At 44.8% G+C, this 21,796-nt stretch overlaps 1 protein-coding gene across 26 annotated transcripts in view; it reads right to left on the bottom strand.

The window, feature by feature from the left end:
• NRXN3 (neurexin 3) overlaps nt 1–21,796 on the bottom strand; it is a 1,565,929-nt gene that overhangs the window by 1,448,222 nt on the left and 95,911 nt on the right. For 21 of the 26 annotated variants that reach the window (XM_045074605.1, XM_045074592.1, XM_045074595.1 and 18 more), the window contains exon 3: nt 17,643–17,660. The exons of the other annotated variants lie outside the window; for them this stretch is intronic. In XM_045074605.1, the coding sequence (XP_044930540.1) occupies nt 17,643–17,660 (18 nt within the window). The remainder of the gene's footprint in view (nt 1–17,642; nt 17,661–21,796) is intronic. 26 annotated transcript variants of the gene reach the window in all.

Here is a 21,796-nt window from a genome sequence, read left to right on the forward strand (position 1 = left end):
CTCTTAGTTGACAAGTGTAAGGAGTGGCAGGCCTTCACACACACTCAGGAGCACACACCAAGGCTCAGAAGCCGGGCAGCACAGCAGTGGCCTTCCATTGCAGGACGGCCTTTTGTTGGCTGGACTGCTCAGGGCCTCCTCATGAGAGCCTTCCTCTCACCACACTGCTCCATGCGATGCTTAGGTTTGAAATAAATCTATTAAAGATTAGGTCCCTCGGGAAGGAGACTCAAGAGGGGAGGCCAAGCACATCTCCTTCTCTCTTTTAAATGGCTTTTTGCAGTAATACATGGTCACTGTAGCAACACTGGAAAATTCAGAAAAGAAAAAAAAAATCTGTTGTAATCCCACCATCCAGAGGTTCCTGCCCAATTTTATTTTTTAGGTACTGTATTCTCTTCTCCAAAAATGGAATCATGCTGAACATATTAAATGAGTTCTTGCTTGCAAGGGCGTCTCAGGCAACCTGAAACTACTTTTCCCTCTCACCTTTGTCTTAGCCCAGGGACAACCACATCCCTGCCCTCCATGGCCTCCACCCCTCTCCCCCACCACCTCATCTCAGAAGGTCTCTCGCCCTTGATCAGGGAGACGAGCCCAGCACTGAATGGGTTTAAGAAGGTACACAAAGTCCCAGTGAACAAACAGCACAACCTCTGGCTATGTTCTTAAGGAAGTCAAACAAGGCTATTAAGAGCTCATTATTTCAGGGGAAGTAAACTCTGATAAATCTATTAAAAGAAAAGATTTCCAACCAGTATCCAGAAGCACCAGTTTGCTCTCCCATTGCTTTTATTATTTTAACAAACTCCAGGTCACCCCAGAGAACCTTTACCCAAAGTGAAATTCAGGGATATACAGGATTAATAAAGGAGGAAAAAAAAAATCTCTGAAGTATAGAAATCCCCAAATGTTTTTGGAGATTACAAGAGATTTAGAAAAGTAATCAGAGGAAAATATGGGTCAAGCAACTGACTTTTAAAAAGATCAATGATATATTAAATACATAGATACACATGCCGTAAATGTCGTGGAATCTAGTTTTTAAACAAATTTCATTAAACTATAATCATATTTTAAATGCACATTTCTGGCATTCATTTCTCGAGGCCCTGGATTAACACTCACAGAGGAATGGAATCTTGCCAAAGTAAGCCGTTCTCATGATTTGTTTAGTTTAAAAAAAAAAATTTGGCCCTTTTTGAGAAAAAATGATAAGGAGAGAGAACAAAGGGCCCTACATTTGGCTAAGAGAAACCTCAGCAGGGTCACTATTCCTCCAATGCCTGGTATTTCTGGACCAAGCCAGAGCCCTCAACATCCAGATCAAGAGCACTAAAGGGGAGAGGCTGAGGCAGCCAGGTAGGGTGTATGGAAAGATGGCTAGTTCACAGGAGGGTCGTAAGAATTAAGAAATGAGAATAAGAAGATCCAAGGAGATACCTAAGACTAAAAGAAAGGGTTAAAAATGAAAAGAAAATAATACTGTATTATGTATTTCCAAGTTGCTAAGAAAGTACAGTTTAAATGTTCTCACCACAAAAAACAAACAAACAAAAAACAGGGATTCTCTGACAGGATGGAGTGGTAAACACTCTGGTGGCAATTGCTCTGCAGAATTTAAATGTATGAAATCAACATCTTGTACACCTTAAACCTACGCAGTGTTATACATCAATTCTATCTACATACAGCTGGGGGGGGTAGTTTACTTTTTTTTTTTTCAATTCAAAAATGAAAGGACAAACATTTCATACTCACAATGAAAGATGTTTAACAGCTCAGAGAAGGAGAAGCGGTATAGCCTCAAATAGAGATTTCAAAAAACGTACTGAATGAAGAGTAAACAGGACATTTGGCCTAAGGGGTGTGAGAAGCCCTGGAGAAGGGGAGCCCCAAGTAGGGGCTGCATGTGTTTCTTTAAAGCCGCGTTTCCCAAAGCGTGTTGCACTGACCACCTACATCAACAATCTGGGGATGCTTCTTAACAGTGAAGAGCCTGAGCCCCACTGAGGAATCTAATACCTTAGAATCTTGGGGAAGAGTTTGGGGAAGGATCTGAATTTTAAGCAAGTTGCTCATGTGACTCCCATGCTCACTAGAACTTGAGTTGCATATAAATCAATTTTTGGTAAATTAAATTGTATGATAAATGCACTAGGAGGAATTGGTTAATGGAGCCCTTTAGTGGATCCTTTTGTGAAAGAAGGAATACTTTTAAAATGCAAATAACCCACCACCTGTGTTTTTTAAATTCAAATATGTACTTATCAGGCTTTATTAAGCTGCAGGATTGCAACTCCAATGTTCGTATTCTTCAACTTATGAGAATCTTAAATAGAAATATTAGGCCAATGCAGATCTGGGATCCTGATGTTAAAACTGGTTTTGCAGACAATGAAGGAAAATGGACAAGAAACAGGAAGGTGAAAGGGAGAAACGATGCAACCATAACATGGGTTAAGTTTTGCTTTTGGAGAAGGAAATTTTATTCCCCTTTGAAGAGCTTTCACATCAGTGCCTGCTCTTGTCCAAATCTATCCTCAAAGCTTACAGAATTAAGAACTGGAAGTCAGGAATTCCAGAGTATCTAGGTCTGTTCTGAAATTATTTCTGTCCCCTTCTATCCCCAGACATTCCTCCCTGCTGTTGAAAATCGAAGGCACTCCCTCCAAATGAATGGAAGAACCAAGAATCCACCAACCACATGATTCAAGCACCTGCCATACACAAAGACTGGATGAGGCAGTGGAGATATGGAAAATATGGTAGATGGTCACTAACCTCTAGGAATTCGTAGTCTAAGTGGGAAGATGTTATGTGTTTATATTTCCATAAACATGCATATGGTATGTATTACTGGCACCTAAGAGTGAAATATAGGGGTTAAGATCAAGGACTTTATCAACAGATGAATAGATAAAGAAGATGTGGTATATATACACAATGGAATACTATGCAGCCATCAAAATAAATGAAATCTTGCCATTTGTGGTGACGTGGATGGAACTAGAGGGTATCATGCTTAGCGAAATAAGTCAAGCCGAGAAAGACAACTATCATATGATCTCCCTGATATGAGGAAGTGGTGATGCAACATGGGGGCTTAAGTGGGTAGGAGAAGAATAAATGAAACAAGATTGGGAGGGAGACAAACCATAAGTGACTCTTAATCTCACAAAACAAATGGAGGGTTGCTGGGGGGAGGGGGTTGGGAGAACGGGGGTGGGGTTATGGACACTGGAGAGGGTATGTGCTATGGTGAGTGCTGTGAAGTGTGTAAAACTGGCGATTCACAGACCTGTACCCCTGGGGATAAAAATATATGTTAATAAAAAATTAAAAATTAAAAAAAAAAAAAAAGATCAAGGACTTCAGAGCCAGATTTGAACCCTACTGCTATGACCGCAGTCAAGTTGCTCAACATCTCTGTACCTTGATTTCCCTATCTGCAAAATCTGGATAACAACAATGCCAAATTCATAGATTGTTCTCAGGATTAAATATACATACAACTGGGCCTGAACATGGTGAGGGCTTTACAAGGATTATTATTGTTATTTTTATTATGCCATAAAAACACACTGGCGTGTGGGTCAACAGCAGGCACAATGCCTGGCACACAGCCGGTGCTCAGTACCTGTCTGGTGACTGAATGAGGAATGAATGAATGAATGAATGGATCATTCCTACATGTCCAATGATGAATTCAGGCAATAAAGACCACAGGACTGTAAGGAGGGCCCTGGATGTACCGGAAAGGTTTTTGGAGGAAAGTGAGATTTGAAACAGATACTGGAAGGTGGTTTAGGATTTAGAGAGATGGAAGACATTCCAGGTAACACCACCAGCTAGCTCCCAGGGCCACAGAGTGAATTCGTAAGGACTTCCCTATTCACTGTTCCCAGAGCACCTAGGACACACCAGGCACATGGTAGGCGTGTAATACATGCTATTCAAATAACAATAGACACATATAAACAGTTCATGTAAGGAAGAAATGAAAGGTGATCTTAAGGATGAGAATAAGAACCACTGTAGGAAGGCCTTGAATTTCAAGGCTAAGGAAAATAGACTTGATCTTACAGCTGATGGGACACAGTGAGGGTTCATGGGCAGGGGAATGACCCAGGGAAAATGATGTTGAGGAAGATTGCTTTGGCAATGGTGTGGACAGGATAGATGAAAGGGAAAAGAGACAGAGGCAGAAAGATCAGTCAGGCGGAGGGTCTAGAGTAGAATCATGGTAGTGGGTAGTGGGAAGGAAAAGGAAAAAGAGGATCCAACAGGCTTTGGGTGACCAATGAGATGCTTCAGGGGAGGCGTGGATGGGAGGCTGAGTGAACGTTGTCAGAAACAGGAAGGTGGGGTGGGCTGGGGGGTGAACGGGGGGCGAGGGCAATGATGAGTTCTGTTTTCAGCACGATGAGTTGAGGTAACAGAAGAATCCCTCAAGCAAAAATGTCTACGATGGATCTTAAAATGTAGGACTAATGTCTGTGAGAACGTCAGGACAAGTATCAGGGTGTATCACAGCCCCTTCCTGGAAGAAGGTCAGTCAATGAACCCTCCAAGAAAAAGGGGCTCGTGGACTGAGTCTTAACTGGGAGAGATGGGACAGGTATTAAGGTATTCCGGAGGTTCTTTTTTTTCCCCATCGTATTCAACATTAAAATAAAATTTTATATTCAAAAAAGAAAAAGGAACTATGTGGCTTTCAAATATAGATACAGAAAATAATGCTCAAAAAATCTTAACTGAGAAGGATATAATTAGTAAGGGAAAAAAAGGAATCTATGCTGGATGTGTGTGTTATCTGTGTGGCTGATGAGGAAGGGGGAAAAAGGAAGATTGGCCTTCCCATCAACCACAGAAACAGAGGGTCAGCTGCAGCCCTCTGGACTACATAGCCGGCCCTGGGACTAGCATCTGGCTGGGTCTGGAGTTTGGCATTGAGTCTGGGTGTGATGCTCCAGAAAAGAATGGCCTGGAACAGGGACTCAGGGAAGCAAAAGAGACAACATCTTTCTTTCACAACAGTCTCACCATGGGCTCTGGATTTGAATAGATCCTCAACTAAGACTCCAAAGCCAGCTCCATAAAAGCTCACCTTCTGGAGGAGGGCAGGGAACAGGAGGTAGACTCAGAAGAGTCTTTGACAGGTGGGATACTGAGAATTGCCAACACTGAATTTCTGTGGAACTATAATGCCTTAAAAAAAAAAAAATTACCAAAAATTTGAAAGCAATGGACGTGTCCATCTAGATGTCACACCCTGACAGAATGCTGCCCTAGCTAGATCCAGGGACCATTCTGGATCCCAACAAGATGTCTGCTATGTACACCTATCCCCTCACTCTTTTTAGTGCTTTATTCCACCCTTCTTGTGCCTACCTATCTCTGTGCACAGGCTCTCAGGGCAGATGTAAGAACAAGAGAAAAAGATTACCAGTCGGTAAGATATACAAAATTGAAACTGCCTTAGAACAGACTGCAAATCATATGTAAATTATATGCAAAATATACGTATGGCCCTCTAAACTCTGCTACGTCCTTTGGGAAAATCCCCATGGAGATAGCAGCTTTTGCAGCTTGGGAGAATGGAAACGGCTATGAAAGCAAAGTCATTTGTAAGCAGCTGTGGCCATCATGAAGCCCGTCATGAGAATGACTGATACAGAGAATAGAAACCATTTACTGAAACAGGCAAGAGGAAGACGCAGTGTTCAGGAACCAGGCCAGAAGTTGAAGGCCTTCATAATTTAAGCGAATATGGTTTCCCCCTCAAACCTATAATATCCTACCCACCTCAGATGGTTCTCAATCCATCCTACTTTCCTTCATTTTGCCTGAGTAAGTAGGGAAAGTATTTCAAGGGAAGAAGGAAGTCACTCATGGGGTTAAAAAAAAAAAAAAAAAAAAAAAAAAAGATTCAGGGAAAAAAAAAGGCAAGTTATCTCTGCCAAGACTTTTCTTTCATTCACTTTCAGGGTAACTTTTATCCCTGTTTAAAATCCACATATATCATCTCTTTTTCCATACTGAAGTAGAGAAATTAAATGTCACTAATTGCTACAAGTGCCAAGTGCTAACGTTGAATTCTTATGAAGCCACAAGGACTTTTTAAAAGAGTAATTACATAAAATCAGAAGGTAATAGAAACATTCATCGATATTTCCAGAGGAACTAAGGAGATCGTGCATGTGGTAGGGGGTGGGACCCAACCAAGAGAAGCCACAAGTGACTGTGGCTATAAGCTGACTGGGAATTTGGAAAAGAAGGAGAAAGAAGAAATTCACATGTTAACATTTTAAGCACTTAAAAGGGGAAATCTGGTGATCTTGGGAAAAAGAATAAGGACTGCCCCTAATATCTGCTGATGGTTCTTATAGACAAGGCATGGCTATATGTCACCTCATTAAATATAACTCTATAAGAAAGGCATTGCTGTGATTTTGATTTTACAGGTAAGGAAACCAAGACCTAGAACCAAAGTCACACTAATTAGTGCGGGGTGAAGTGAGGATTCTAAGCCAGCAGATGGACTCTCCAGACGGTGATGATAACCATAACACTAGCTACCCGGCCTCCTTCAGTGCTGGTGGAGAAAGGAGGAGACATGTCTTGGAGAATTCAGCAGCAGAAAATACGCCTGGATACTAACTCAACTTCATTTATGACTCTGGTCCAGCATGATATAAGGAACACTGCGGGGAGCCCATTTAAAAGGCCACTATCTCCCTCTCCCTAAGCCCCACCCCCAAGATTCTACTAAAACATGAAGCTTTTCCTTTGGAGGCATTTCTTAGGGTTATTAAGCAATCTCCCCTCATTAAAATGCAAATCTGAACAGGAAACACACTTGGGGTCCCAAGTCATTGACCCCGCTCCACATGTGATATCATCAGAAAGCCAAACTAAAGATCTTCCTTCAAAGACAAGGGCAGCACGGGGCCTTGTATGTACAGGAAGGACAGTGACATGAAGTCACGGGTTGAAGAAGCCTGCCACTGTGTATAGAAGAAAGGACTCAGAAGACAGGGCAGGACAGGGGAGAGGAACATTTAAAGGAAGAGTAGGTCTGAAAGAAACCTCCATCTGCTTCCATAACTGTGCCCAAGACCAGCCCTTCCCTGGGCAATTCCCTGACCTTCGTCATGGACTTCAATGTCCTTGTTCCATCAGGGCTTCACTAGTAGCTTGTATCAGAACTTAGGCCTGCTCAACATTCTGATGAGTCACCTGGCTAAAAACATTAACTGGCATGTGTCTAGATGTTGTGATGAACTAAAGCTGAAAGGAATAGCTAATTTGTTAGATAATAAAATAAGGGTCCAAAAGGATATAAGCAGGTAAAAGTGAGATTGAATCTTAAGGGACAAATGTAAATACTGACACTTAAGCACAATCCCTCACTTTACCTCAAAATAAAAAGAAGACAATAGTGCTACCTCTTCTCAACATAGAATGTACCAAACCAGGGTTTTGGTTCAGAGAATGGTGCCATACACTAGGAAGGATATTGACAAGGTAAAATGTGTCCAAAGGAGAAGAAAATCAAGGAGTTCAGAAGCATGTCACGTGCAGAATGGCTGCAGGAACTGCCACACACAGCCTAAACTAGAACAAGCTAGAAAAACACAGAACAACTTCCTTCAAGTTATTTTTAAAGTTGAACATGCAAGATATGAGGGCAAGCATATTTGGCCAGAACACAGGGTCAAGTAATAGGGGAAGACTCATATGCCAGAAATGCGGCAGAAGAGTCAGAGTAGGGTCTTTGGAGATAAACTTCCAACTCAAAGACACTATGCCTTTATGAACCAAGATGATCTCCAACGAGGCCAAGAAACTCTTGGGTTGACTCATATCAAACTGATAATTGACTACTTTTGGCCTATAAAAAATGACTATTTTAAATGGTTCAAACTAATACTCTCAGATCACCACCCAGAATCAAAAAGGTAGAGACTAAACAAAGCTTCTGTCAATCACCTAACAGGGATCTGAGCACTTGGGACAATCACCTATTTACATATATGTTTCTGGCTTTTCCATGAGCCTTGAACAGTACTGGGGATGAACTGAATAGTTAGACTGATGACAAAGAGAGCCTGTGCTTAACTCTCCAAGGCAGGACCCACCCAGGTCCCAGCTTCTGAATTTGCCCTTTCATGATGCCACTGTGTGCCTTTCTCACCACTAAGCCCTTTGTAGGATATAACTATGCTAGTGCACTCACTGTTTGCCTCTAGACCAACGCTGTTCCTACAGCCTGGTGACTGGACTGAATAGAAAGTATTTCTTCCAGTTGTCACCCATGAATCACTAATAGCCCCTGCATGGTGTCACCACAGGGATGAGGAAAATATGCAGCACCTTCCCAACCTATTCCATCTCTTGGAGGGTGGGGAGGTGGGTTGGGGTTTCCTCGTGCATGAATACAATAGAAAGAAGAGAAATGGAGGCACTCATGCTTATCACCCTAAGGGTTAAAAGATCAGTGACTGTGGCTTTTAGAAAAGACTCTTCCCAACGGAGAAGTTCTTACACTCCAACTGTCATGAACTTCTCTAAAACTGTTCTTTATTCATAAATGACATGAAGCTGGAAGGGCAGCGGATGTGCTAGATGAAAGAACCTTACCCTAACAGATCATGGCGTGTTGGATTTTAAAAATCCAGGGTTGAACTGAACAAAATCAAAGAATGATCCAACTAAGTCAAATAAACCATCATGCAGTGTAGGAAGGGGTGAGAAATGGTTTAGCAGCAGTGCACAAAAAACAGTCAAGGGGCACCTGAGTGGCTCAGTCATCAAGCATCTGTCTTGGGCTCAGGTCATAATCCCACGGTCCTGGGATCGAGCCCCACATCAGGCTCCCTGCTCAGCAGAGAGTCTGCTTCTCACTCTACCTCTCCCTCTACCCCTGCCCTCAACTCATTCTCCTTCATACAAATAAAAAATCTTTAAAAAAGATCTTTAATGACTTTAGTTCAACATCATGTTATAGTCATTAAAATAATAAGGAAAGGTATTTGGTGCCACCATTAATAGATGGAGGAAGTCTAGAAAAGGGGAGCAGTGGGATCACTCTATAATGAACTGGCTGGGATAGGTCCATAATACTGTCTGTGGTATGGGCATGCTTCTTTGGAAAGGATGCAAAAAAATAATAATAATTTTTTAGAAAACAATGACCTGGATGAAAGAACTTAAAACCCTTGTATGAGAATACCCAAGGAAACTGGAGGGGGAAAAAAAATCCTTAAAGACCAAAAGCCCCGTCTTCAAACACTGGGAGTGTAATTAGATCTATTCCGTGTGTCTCCAAGGGCTGGAAGCAATACAGGTGGTAAAAGCTAGAGTGAGTCAGAATAAGGAAGGCTTTGGAACATTCAGTGCTCTTTAGAACGGGATGGAACAGCAAAAGGAGCAATGAGCTTCTCGTCACTGCAGGGGTTCAAGCCAAGTCTGAATGAAACCTTGTAGAAAGAGATTCAAACATCAGGTGCATAGAGAGCCTTGAAAACATTTTGGATCCTTTTCCATCCCTGAAATACTGTTTCTAACAATAAAGTTTTATGAGGACATACAGTGTGGTAGGTAGTGGAGACACAGGCATGGATACATCTCTGTTCTCGAAAAGTAAGACACCCCATGTCCTTCCAAAGCCCACAGTAGTCAGCGAAGAGGCTTGTGGGGAATAATACACAACTGACTGTAATGCATTATGATGATGGCTCTACAAGCCCCATCACCTAAGATGCCACTGGAGCTCGAAGTAGTGGGGTCATTCATTCCATCCTTCCTTCCACCTGCCCCCCTAACTTCCTGTCTTCCTTTAATGTTTAAAAGGTAGAAAATAGTGGTTAATGCTGGAGCGTTAAATTCCTTTACCTTCCAGATCATTAAAACAGTGGTTCTCAAACTTTGGTCATATCAGAATTCCCTGGAGGAAATGTCTTACTTGAATGAGCCTGGATCTCCGTTATTAGTTCTCTAGGTGATTCTGATGCTTACCAAACTTTACAAACCACAGCTCGAAATCCTCCAAAACCTGAATTCAGATCCCAGCTCTACCTCTTACTAGCCATGGGCTTCGGAGCCGGTTAGCTCTTCCATGCCTCCTTCCAGGACACTGTCTTCTCAGGATCACTGTGACAATCATGTGTAACCATGTATGGGCAGCACTTAGCGCTGCTCAGGGAACACAGAAAGGGCTTGAAAGGAGGTAGTCACGGCTCTTATTATTCAGAAGACTGGTACATCTGGGCCTTCTCTCTGCCCCGCCTCCCACGTCTCACCAATGCCAGTTTTCCAACTAAGTGGCGGCATTAGCAGACCACCTTCCCAGTGCAGCCCCCAAGGCTTCCCTCCAAGGTCATAGTCATCTAAGTTGCCCCACAAGGGACCCACTGTCCCCAACACTCCATCTCCCAGCTCCTTCTGAGACCCAGCCCACAAACGGGCAAGCTCAGCCCAGGTCCTTCCCAGACCTTGCTAAGTAGGTCTACAGAGCGGGAGGGTCTCCGAGGCTGTCATAACCGAGCTGTACGATTTAACCAAGTTACATGGAAGTTCTCTGGCCTCAGTTTCCCACCTGTTCAAGGAGGGAATTGGTCTAGAAGAGTTTTTCTTCTGTGGTCTCACCAGTGGTATTTTGGGATACAGATGTTTGAATGAGACTCTTTCGTACACCACAATGTATTCAGCATGCATTGTTTCTCCTTAAAGCCACTTATTTCTGTGCATCATCGAGCAATGAATGGACACTGCACACGTTCGGCAGGACCGGGGCGGGAACAGTACTATCCCACTGAGACTACATGATATTTCTAATGAATCTTTCCAGCTCTAACTCTGACTTTGCCGTCCAGAACTGAGAAACAAACCAGGACCCTAACCAGCATCCCAGCGGGTCTGCCTTGCCAAGACAGTAAAGATCATGATTTTAAAATATTCTAGAAAAAGGCACTAAGGCCCAGTGGTCTGCTTCCTTAACTTAGCTACAGCCGGAGGCAGGCTGGGAAGCAGCTCCCTATTCACACTTATTCATCAAGAAGAGCTACAGCAGCCAAGGGGGTCTTCCTCGGCCCCTGTGGGCAACTGGCTGGAAGCTGATCACTGTCAGCCCAGCCAAGGGCCCCCTTCCAATCCAATTACACACAGCCCTGGTGGATTCCCCACTGCCTGCATCCTCCACTGACCCGAGCCCAAGATGGGCACTGAATAAAATTCGATTACCTCCCATCTCAGGATGAACCCCTATACAAAAAGCAGACTTTTTTCTGAGAAGTGAGGAGTAAAACTAAGAGCTGAGTCCCAAGCACTATTTATTCACTGACCCAGTATTTATTATTCTATTCCCACTACATACTGGCACTGATCTGGACCCAGAGCACAGAATGAGTGAACAGGAGTATATCTCTGTGGAGTGTATGTCCTGCTGGAACTCACCATGAGTGATCTCTCAGGCCACACACACCAGGGTTTGCATCCTGCTCTGCCACTTTTTACTGGATAAAACTTGTGAGTGGACATCCCTGAACCTCAATTTGCTTGTGTGTGGAATGGGTCTAATAACAAAATCTACCTCCTGAGGCTGTCAAAAGAATTAAATGATGCATGCCAAAATAGTATTTAACTCCTGGCTCAAAATACAAGCTCAATGAATGCCAGGTGTTTTCCCTAATAAATAAAGGAGAAAAGCAAATGGGGCTATTGCCCAAAAGAAGAGGAAGGAAAAGACAAAATATGTTATGCTTAGCACTGGAGTTAGGAGCCTTATGTCTTCTGTAAAAGAGAAGGCACTTTCCTGATTGCTATTGCCTGAGTATCTCAGTTGGAGGCCGAATCATGGATCCTCAGAATGAAAGAAGCCCGAGAGGCCATCTGATTCAAGCCTTTCACATCAAAGAAAAGACCCTTAAGGCCCAGAGAGGTTTCATGACTTAACCAAGGCCACACAACCCCCAGGGAAAGTAGCAGAACTAGAAGGAAACAGAATGACAGGGCAGAAATCCCAGCTAAGTGTTTTAGTCCTGGTACCTACCATACCGGGTTCTGACCCTGGGCAAAGGATCTAACATCTTGGAGCCCTAGGTTCCTCATCCATGATGGGTGCCTGGCACACCGTGGGACCCTGTGAATATCGGTCCCCTTGCCTCCCTCCACTCTTTGGGATTCCTTGGCCTCATTTCAGAGCCGTGGTGGCCAGGATCTAAGTCTGAGGGATCTCATCATTGAGAACATAAAGATCAGGACGGATGGAAGAGAATGTGTCACAGGGAAGCATAGCAGATGTCTTTTGAGGGGCTCTCCAGCACTGGGAGCACGCCTCCGAACACTGTGGGAGACCAGGACAGGCAAAAGAATGTCTTTTCTTTTAAACTTCTCTGAGGCCATCTTGACCTGTGAAATGAAAACGTGTGGAAAGGATCAAATGAGCTAACTTAGAATACAAGCTAATTTACACATGACTTACTATGTGCCAGGCACTGTTCTAAAGACTTGACATGTGTGAACTCACGTAACCTTCACAAGAGCCACGTGAGGTAGGTATGTACTGTCCCCATTTTACAGATGAGGAAAGTGGGACCCACAAGGGGAAGTTAACTTAAACAGCACCTACTGTCTGGGAGAAAGCCAGGATATCAACCCAGCCATCTGGCTCCAAGTCTATGCTCTAACCCAGGGGTGGCAAACTTTTTCTGTAACAGGCCAGATGGTAAGTCTTCTAGACTCGTCTCGCCACACAGCTACTCCACTCCGCCTTCGCAAAGCAAACCAGAGACAAAGCAGAAATGAAGAAGCGTGCCTGTGTTCTGATAAAACTTTATGAACACTGAAATCGGAATTTCATAAAATATGTGCATCACAAATTATTCTTTTGACTGCTTTCAACTATTTATAACATGAAAAGCCATCTGTAGCTCAAAGGCCCTATAGAAGGAGGCAACGGGTTGGAGTTAGCCCCTGAGCGCCTGAGGGAACCCTGTGCTAACCTGAGCTACCCTGCCTCACTTTGTAAACTCTTACATGGAAAGTGCCGGAACAGTGATGGTCACAGACTCAGTGGTCAGGAAGTGTTCATTCCCTTTCCCTTCCCTAAGCCCAGTCACCCTCCCAACCCCTGTGTACCCAAAGCCACGTTGTACTGTGTACCCAGGAGAAGAGTCGAGAAACCAGCAGTCACGTGGTGGACAGCGCCTTCCTCAGTAGACACAGCCCCGCTGGCCCCAAAGAGGAGGATAAGCCGGGCACTTCAGGTCAGTGGGTCTCAAGCCTTGATGTGTGCACACCTGGGTGTCTTGGTAAAAAGCAGATTCTGACTCAGCAGTTCTGGGGTGGGGCCTGAGATTCTGCTTTTCTAACAAGCTCCTGTGTGAGGCCAGTGCTGTGGTTCCGAGGGTCCGTCTCTGAGCGGTAAGTTCTAGGGCAAACCTTTGTGTCCATCACACAAGTCAGACACAACAGTGCTGCGTCCTGACTTTGGGCTCAGCGTTCTTCAAGCTGGACTCCCCGGAGACAGGGCAGGGCTCAGGATAAATCACCAGGTCCGGTCTCTCAGGACAGCCCCAAGATGACTGAAACTGAGAGGGAAGACACCGAGGGCAGAGATCAAGAGCGGACAGAGAGAGGCTCCAGCAGAGGCCGTCAGTTGCTTCGGGCAACAGCACGCCGGGACCTCCTCTGGGCCCTGGCAGACAGCAGCCCCTCCTCCCGCGCCTGCCAAGGCTCTGATGGACTGAAGCAAGAGGCCTATTTCCTCATCGGGCCTCTGAATAACTAGGGCACTTCCACAAGGTCACAGTTATTCATTTAAATTCCAGCTCTAATCAGCAGGCAGAGCCTGAGAAATTATCCCTTCTGAAGAGAAAGACTGTCATTGGAGCACCAGAAGCAGCCCCTCATGGCTGCAGGGAGTGGCGCTGGGGGAGGGGAAGAGAGGGGTCTTGGGCCCACAGAACCCAGCACTGTTCTCTGCCCCCCTAGATCCTCCCTCTCCTCCAAAGGGCTTGTTCTCCCCTTGGCAGAGAGTTCTGGAACACACAGGAAGAGGGAGAGAGCAGAGGGCATAGCATGGTAGAGAGGGGGCTCGTACTGCCCACAGCTGATCCCCCAGGCAGCACAGGAAAACCAGTGACAAATCCCAGTGGGCCAGGGGCATGTGATAAATGCCTGACAGGGGTCTCCTCCAGGCCACCAATGTGTTACCCGGCCTTGGAGATGTCCCTTCTCCACCCGGGCCTCAGTTTCCTCCTCTGAAAAGTAAAATAGTTGTCCCTTTGAGCTGCCTCAGGACCTTACAGACACACAATGCCTTGGTACTTGTTCCCACACTCTCTGCACAGTGAATATTTTTCAGGCCCTACTATGTGCCACGCACCGCACAGGAAGTGAAGAATGCAGACGACAAGCAGCGCCCCTGGCCCACAGCTCTGTCATGGAAATGCCAGGGTTTCGAAGAGAGAGAGTACAAGCTCTAGAGGTAGACGGATGGGAGATCCTGGTCTCGTACCAGCAGCCGGAGACTGTGGGCAGTGACCGACCCTCTCTGAGGCCTCTCTCGTCTGAGAGAGGACGGTAACACCCGCCTGAAGGACTGATGTGAAGAGTTAAAGCAGAGCGAAGTGTCCCTCCTCCCCTTCACCACATTGGCCTGATGCTACCCCATTATCCTAACCTCCCAACTCAAGACCAGATGGAGGAGGAGGGGCCATGGGTCTTCCCACACGGAAGTGCAGGAGGTATGGCCTGCCTCTCTTCTCCTGAGTTTCCAGCGCAGTCTCTCTGCACCCCCAGCCTGTCTCCTGGACCTTGGGGAAGGTGCCTCCTGCGGGCCCCCGTTGCCAACGGTTTCCAGTAGGAAACTTCTCACGACACCCTCAGCACGTAAAATTGATCAACCATCCCTCACAGCCTTCCCGCCACCCCTGGGTAAAGAGTTACATTAGCTTATAAAATCCCCAATTTGTCTTCCTGTGGGGAAGGGGAAAAAAACTCCAAGAACCACTCAAGGCGCCTCGTTTCAGAGCCGCAACCCTGCTGGCTCCGCATTGCCTGGGCGGCTCCGAGAGGCGGGAGGAGGCAGTTCACCTCAGCCCGGGCTGGGCAGCTCCGTGGCCTCCCGCCCTGTCCTGCCCCAGGGAAAGGTTCGGAACTGGTGACCCGTTTCCAGCTCAGAAACCACAAAAACCAAGGGGCTGGGGTGGGGAGATAGAGGATTGGCAATCAGCTCCTGACACCTCAAGGGCAGCAGAGTGGCGGATATGGAATCAGGCTGGAAGCCCCTCTTGACCCAGCTCCTGGATGGCTGGGTGACCTCAACATGTCACCTAACGTCCTGGCCTCAACTTCCTCAGCATAAGAATGGGGCTCAACGGACACACCTCAGAGGGTTATTAAGAGAATAAGATGAGAGAATGGCTGTGGAATTGGAATAGGGCCGTGTGGGGTTAGTTACAGTTGCTGTGATGTGAGGGAGCATCACCTACTGACCTCCACCCCTCTGGAAAGATAGACAGGAGCCTGTGTGTCTGTGGCATTTCACTCCACCATATTGTTTCATCCAGGACCAGTAGGCGCCTTTGTGAGAATTACAAAATGGCGCCCTCCCCCCTACCCTTGGTCGGAGGCAGCCCCACAGTGGCGGGATTTCATTCCCACAACACTCACAAGTCAACACAGGGATCCTGGTTCACATCTCTGCCAGGAACCAGGAGGAGGAGGGGTTGAGCCAACTGGTACTTCTACAAACAAAACTTGAGGTGTTGGGCTCCTACCTCACCACCTTAAGGCATTTCAGAAAACATCATCTTAACAGGGAGGCCTTTCCTGAGATTCCTCTATAAATTAGAGGAATCTAATTTATAGAGGCGCCTGTTTCGTCTTTCTCCCCAGTGCTCATCATCCACCCTCTCATGTAATATACATAATACATACATATATGTAATATGTATAATGTGTGTGTACATATAGCTCATTGTCTTCCCTTGAGTAGAATAAAAGATCCATGAGGACAGGGATTGTTTTCTATTTTGTCCTCTGTTCTATTCCTAGTGCCTACAACAGTGCCTGGTACATGGTAAGTTCTCAATAAATACTTGAGTAAAATATTATTAAATACAAAATTAATCTAATGGAATCTTCCTAGGAAATGCTGTCCTATGCATCAGTTAGAACACTGTTTATTTTCAAAAGTAGAGTGTGGAGAGAAGAAAACAAAGACAGTGAAACCCTATTTATTAGCTGGGAGATAACTTTCTTTTATGTTATGTAATATACCACATAAATCAATGGCCAAAAACCCTACTTAAGTCTGGTTGATTCTTCTAGATAGTTAAAAAAAGAAAAAAAAGGGTAAATTCATTTGGAAAAAAAAACTGCTAATAACCCCAGCAGGGTTGCGGCTCTGAAACGAGGCACCTTGAGTGGTTTTTGGAGTTTTATTCCCCTTCCCCATAGGATAACATCAAATTTTCTCTAAAGAAAAATAGACAATAGTCCCATTAGGAAATGTTTACAAGGCCTTCAATTGCTGGAAATTTTCAGTGATGGAATTTTCAGTGTGTTCTAATGGAGTGTGCATGGGCTTTGGAGTCACAGAGTCCTAAGTTCAAATCCCAGTGCTACCGCTGATAAGCCCTACAACCTTGGGCAAATGGCACAAACTGCTGGCCCTCAATTTCCACTATTATTCCACAATTTCAACATTAAAAGGACTAAACAAGAAAGTGTATGTGAAAATAGTTGAGAATGACAATATTCCCTTTTTACTTGGTAGCGTTAATTACTCCTCTTAACTCAAAATTCTATCCAGTTTAGAAAAGTCTCCAAATCATTCTAAAGCATCTGATACTTTTTATCCATATATGGTTGTATCCTCTCATATGAGCTTGTGTGTGTGTATGTGTATACACATGTGTGTGCACACACAGATGCACAGACAATGCTTACGGTTAGAACTCTGGATGAATGTGCATTTTAATCAAAGAAATGCACAATTAGCATAAGAATGGCTCTGCCATTTGTTCATTGACAAAAACCATTCCTCTTCTTTTTCTTTTTTTTTTTCTTTTTTTTTTTTTTGTTAATACAGTGAGCATGTATTGGTTACACAACCATTTAAAAACTGCTAATTTCATTGCGGGGTGGGGAGAAAGCCATTTCTTAGAATAAAAAGAAAGAAGACTTCTTTCACCCACATATTTTCCATGCTAAGTATGTCATATCTTCAACTTTTAACCACATGAAGCTATAGAAGATAAGTAGATCTAGATATGATAAGGCAAAAATGCTCATTAAATTGGAGAATTCATATCTTAAGAATATCTTTAAAAAATATTTCCAAAAGTGCTCATTTTCCACTTCTTTGATTCACCCAGAAATGTTAATCAGAAGGAGGTGACTGTATAAGCATGGGAATCACATTCCTTTGGTTTTAAAATGGTTTTCAAAACCAATACGAATACATCAATTCAAGGCATTTCTTCTCAACCCAAATCAATGAAAATGCAGTGTACTTAGATCTCTGCTCTGTTTAGAGTCCCTAGAAAAAGGTCTCACTCAGAATCAAACCATGCACAATCTGGCAGAGGGGAAATTTCCACGGCAGCTGTGTAAACACAGAGACTCACCTGGACCTTGACTGACATCTGTGGCAGCATTTTCAAAGAGAGGGAAAGGCAGAGGAGAGAAAGGGGGAGAAAAAGGAAGAAGAGTGTTAGAAGCACACACACACACAGTGCAATGTGCCCTTGCATGACTATCATGTTCATGCAAGACCCCAGAGGTACTCAGCTTCTGAGCACTTAGTTCTACCTTCACCCAAAAACCACCCATGCAAGCCGAGGGACCAAGCTCCCTTTCCACTGTGCATGTAGCAAGAGAGGTGAGCTGCACATCTGTCCGGAAAGATATCATCCTGGAATCAGATAGGGCTCTGGCCAAGCAGACTGGAATCCTGCAAGAATATTGGTTAAAATATTCTGGTTGATTTCTGCATAACACCACCCAAGCAAATCCCCCTTGCCTCCAGATACAGAACACTGGACATGATGTCAAGCAAGTTTTCCCGCAGAGGGAAAAAATAATAAACCACATCCTTGAGGAACAAAGAAAAAGAGGCATGAGAATGGAGAGCAAGTTGCAGCATTATTTACGACATAGGACTGAAGGACAGAAGATAACAAAACATTTATAATCCCCTCCCTCTCCAGTATTCCCAGTGACCATCCTTCATCACAGACAGCAGTATGTATGCGGGAGATTGCGTGTGAGTAGATCATTTGCCACACAAATTGAAATTCTGCCTCCCCCTTTAATTTTTCTTCTTGCTTTTCACCCCATCATTAATGACAGGAATTGCCATTCGAAATCACTTTAGACAACTACAGATAGACATCCAGCCCTAGGAAGGTTGACATTTGAATTAAGCCAATGAACTTTCAAAAAATGAAGAGCGGTTTACTCCCATCATCCTCATGAACACAATCTCATCCTCCTCCCCTCAAATGTAAGATAGAATCCTGCTGAGAAGCCAGATTGAAAGCAAGCCGGAGCTTTGTCAAAACCTCTAGACCCAGGGCACCTGGGTGGCTCGGTTGGTTAAGCAACTGCCTTTGGCTCAGGTCATGATCCCAGAGTCCCAGGATCAAATCCCACATCGGGCTCGCTGCTCAGCAGGGGGTCTGCTTCTCCCTCTCACTTCTCCTTTCTCATGCTCTTTCCTCTCATTCTACCTCTCAAATAAATAAATAAAATCTTAAAAAAACAAACAAACAAACCTCTAGACCCAACCTGAAAGGATATACCTTTCTGAGGAAATGGAACAGGGGGCTGCTTCAGGAAACCATTGGCCATCCTAACAATCCCGGGTGACTCACTTACAAAATGGTAGACCTGGGATACCCACAGACATCATCTAGCTTAATTCATTTTTGGTTAAGATGTGGGGGAGATGAAAGAGGTTGAGAGACTTGCCCAAGGTCACACACTTAGTTCAGGTACAGAGACTACATAATACATAAGACTCTAGACCCCTTGAATCCCACCCAGTTCAACATTTGTTCATTGGAAACCCAGGTTCCTCAGAGGCATAGGGGACCCAAATTCAGTTTTTAGCTAAAGTGAGCACCCTGGAACCACAAAGGAGACCCTCTTAGCTACCCTGTGAGTAAGTCATGGGTTTTATTTACTGTGACTCTAATTTGCTGCAATCAGATTTGTCAAGCTGCAGCAAGATTCACAGACACTAGAACTCTTGCCCCAGGAAAATCCAGGTGCTGACCTAACAGAGCTGTGCCCACACATCCAGGAGGGGCAAATACACAGCAACAGCTAAGCATTTCTCCAGCCCACACCTTGTATTCCCTAGAAGCTGTATCTGCCCAAAGAGACTTCTAGAGAGCTCTGAATCATTCCTCAGCCACACCCCCTTTCACATTTTCTGGTGAGTTGTTTGAGATTCAGGGTAAAGTGGCAGCAAGAAGAAAAGTGGCAAAATAGAAGAGATGGGAAGGGAAAACACTCTGTATAAATAACTAAGCAGGGCAATTAACTGTGACTGATGGACAGCCTAGAATAGTGGTCGTTAGAATACCCTTTCATTAAGCAGGATATCAAACTATTTACATGTGGGGGAGTTCAGTGGTGGGACTTTCAACACTGTTGTTCATGGAAACATGCTCTTGGAAACACCAACACCCAAGGGAGGCAGGATATCATGGAACTCCAAAGTTCTTTCGAAACTAAGTTGCCCATTTGAACATTGTGTTTATAGTCTTAAACTCTGGAGACAGAACCATCTGGGTTCAAACCCCAGCCTACTGAAAGGCTGTAGGTCAATCCAGAATGTTTGAGTTGTTTGCCTCAGCTATACAATGGGAAGAGAGCAGAACCTCCTTCATGGCAGTGTTAGAAGATTAAATACTTTTAAAGCATTTAACTCAGTACAAGGCAAACACTGCATAAATATTACCTGTGCTGATTGTTACCAATTTGAATGACCACAGACAGAATTACCAAGAAATGTTGACCAGAAGGCTCCCTGGAAACACCAAGAGCCTACAGGAATTAAAGCTGTGTGTGTATGTGTGTGTGTGTGTGTGTGTGTGAGATTTCAGTTCAACTCTTCTGCTTATGAATGAAGAGATCTGTGCCAGCCCTCCCCTCTCTTGGGTCTTTCTCCTCCCATCCTCCTCCTCAGTGGGAAGTAGGGCAAGGAGGAATTAAAAGGTTGTAGGAGAATAGGAACAGGGGTCCAAGAAAATTCCATTCCCTCCTAAAGCTTTAACTGGCCTCAGTTCTAGCCCTGAGCGTAAAACATACAGTAGCTCTTCTTGCCAAAGAGGGGCAACAAGAATACCGAGAAAAACCTCCTTCAGTGAGGGGTCAGGGTCCAGCCTCAGTTTCTAGTTGTGTCAGTGAGCTGGAGGCAGTTCTGAGCATTGTGTCTAACATGAAATAGAGACATATAGTGTAACCTGGCCCCTGTCCCAAGAAGCAGTGAGTAATTTGAATCTCCACATTCAATTCTGACCAACAGAATGAAATGGCAAAGCCTGACAGGGGCAGGAGGGAATCAGAACCTCACCATATTCATCTGTTATACTGTCTGTCCATGCTTTACCCCTTCTTTGTGTCACAAGTCCCAGCTATCTTTTGGGGAACCCTTTCCCACCCTTAATCCATGCGGCTTGGTAAAGATGACCCCACCTTAGCTCTAAGTGTGGCCACGTGACTCAGGCCAGGCCATAGGAATTGGCGCAGAGAGCGAGATCCACAGCTGGATTGCCAGGATTCAGGCTCTGGGTCTACAGGCTGTGTAGACCTTGGGCCAGCTACTAGATATTTCTGTGCTTCAGTTCTATCAACTGTAAAATAGGTATGATTATGGTCCCTACCTCCTAGGGTGGTTGTGAAGAGCTTGGAACAGTACCTACCTTTAGAAAGCCCTCAACATTAGCTTGTAATTTTATTACCTTCATATATGAGAGGACAAGAGTATTAAAAGTCTTTCCTGTGGTCACACAGGCAAGGAAGGCTGATCTAGGATGCAGCTGAGGGTGTTTCTGACTCCATGCCTTGCTGCTGTCCCACTTCCAGGGTGACCATCCCCAGAGCTCCTTCTGTCTGTGCTTACTAATGGTCTTCAGCCTGGAGTCTATGTCTGGGGGAGGAGCACTGAGCCCCAGGACTGCTCAGAGGAAAGATAAATATGTAAATGCGTGTAGATATATCAATTTTTAGTGGAGAAAAATGGGGGCAAATTGCAGAAGAAAAGGCAGTTGATGACCAGCTAAGATTGATCCAGGAGAGACGGCGCCCTCACCCATATCAGCATTTCCTCTGCTCCCCCCTACTGTTTTCTTTTCTCATACTGCTGGGCCTGTAGTTTTCCAGAGCACCACTGCATTTAAATCTATATTCTATTTTCTCTCCTAGAAAATAGGTCAGACCCAAGACAGAGTTCACCAGGTGGGGTCCCAAAAGATTTGGCTGGGCCTCGCCTCCAGGAGGATGGCTGTGCAGCCTGCCTCACACTCCCCAGAGCTTACCAGGGGTGTGTGTGGGGGTGTTTGTATGTGTCTAAGTAGTGAGTTGGGGGAGCTCGGATTCCTCCCTTGTGAAATTACGTGGTCCAAATGAAGAGTAAGGCAAGAGGGCTCCCTGGCTGAGCTCTCTTCTATAAACACAACAGCAACAGATGGAGGGTCCCTCCTTTTCCCCCATGGTTAGAAGAACCAGATCTTCCCCCAAACTATAGGAACATGTTTTTTGAACTTAAAAA

Source organism: Mustela putorius, unplaced genomic scaffold, assembly GCF_011764305.1.
Source record: "Mustela putorius furo isolate JIRA1106 unplaced genomic scaffold, ASM1176430v1.1 tig00000129_pilon_pilon_pilon, whole genome shotgun sequence".
NCBI lineage: Eukaryota > Metazoa > Chordata > Mammalia > Carnivora > Mustelidae > Mustela > Mustela putorius.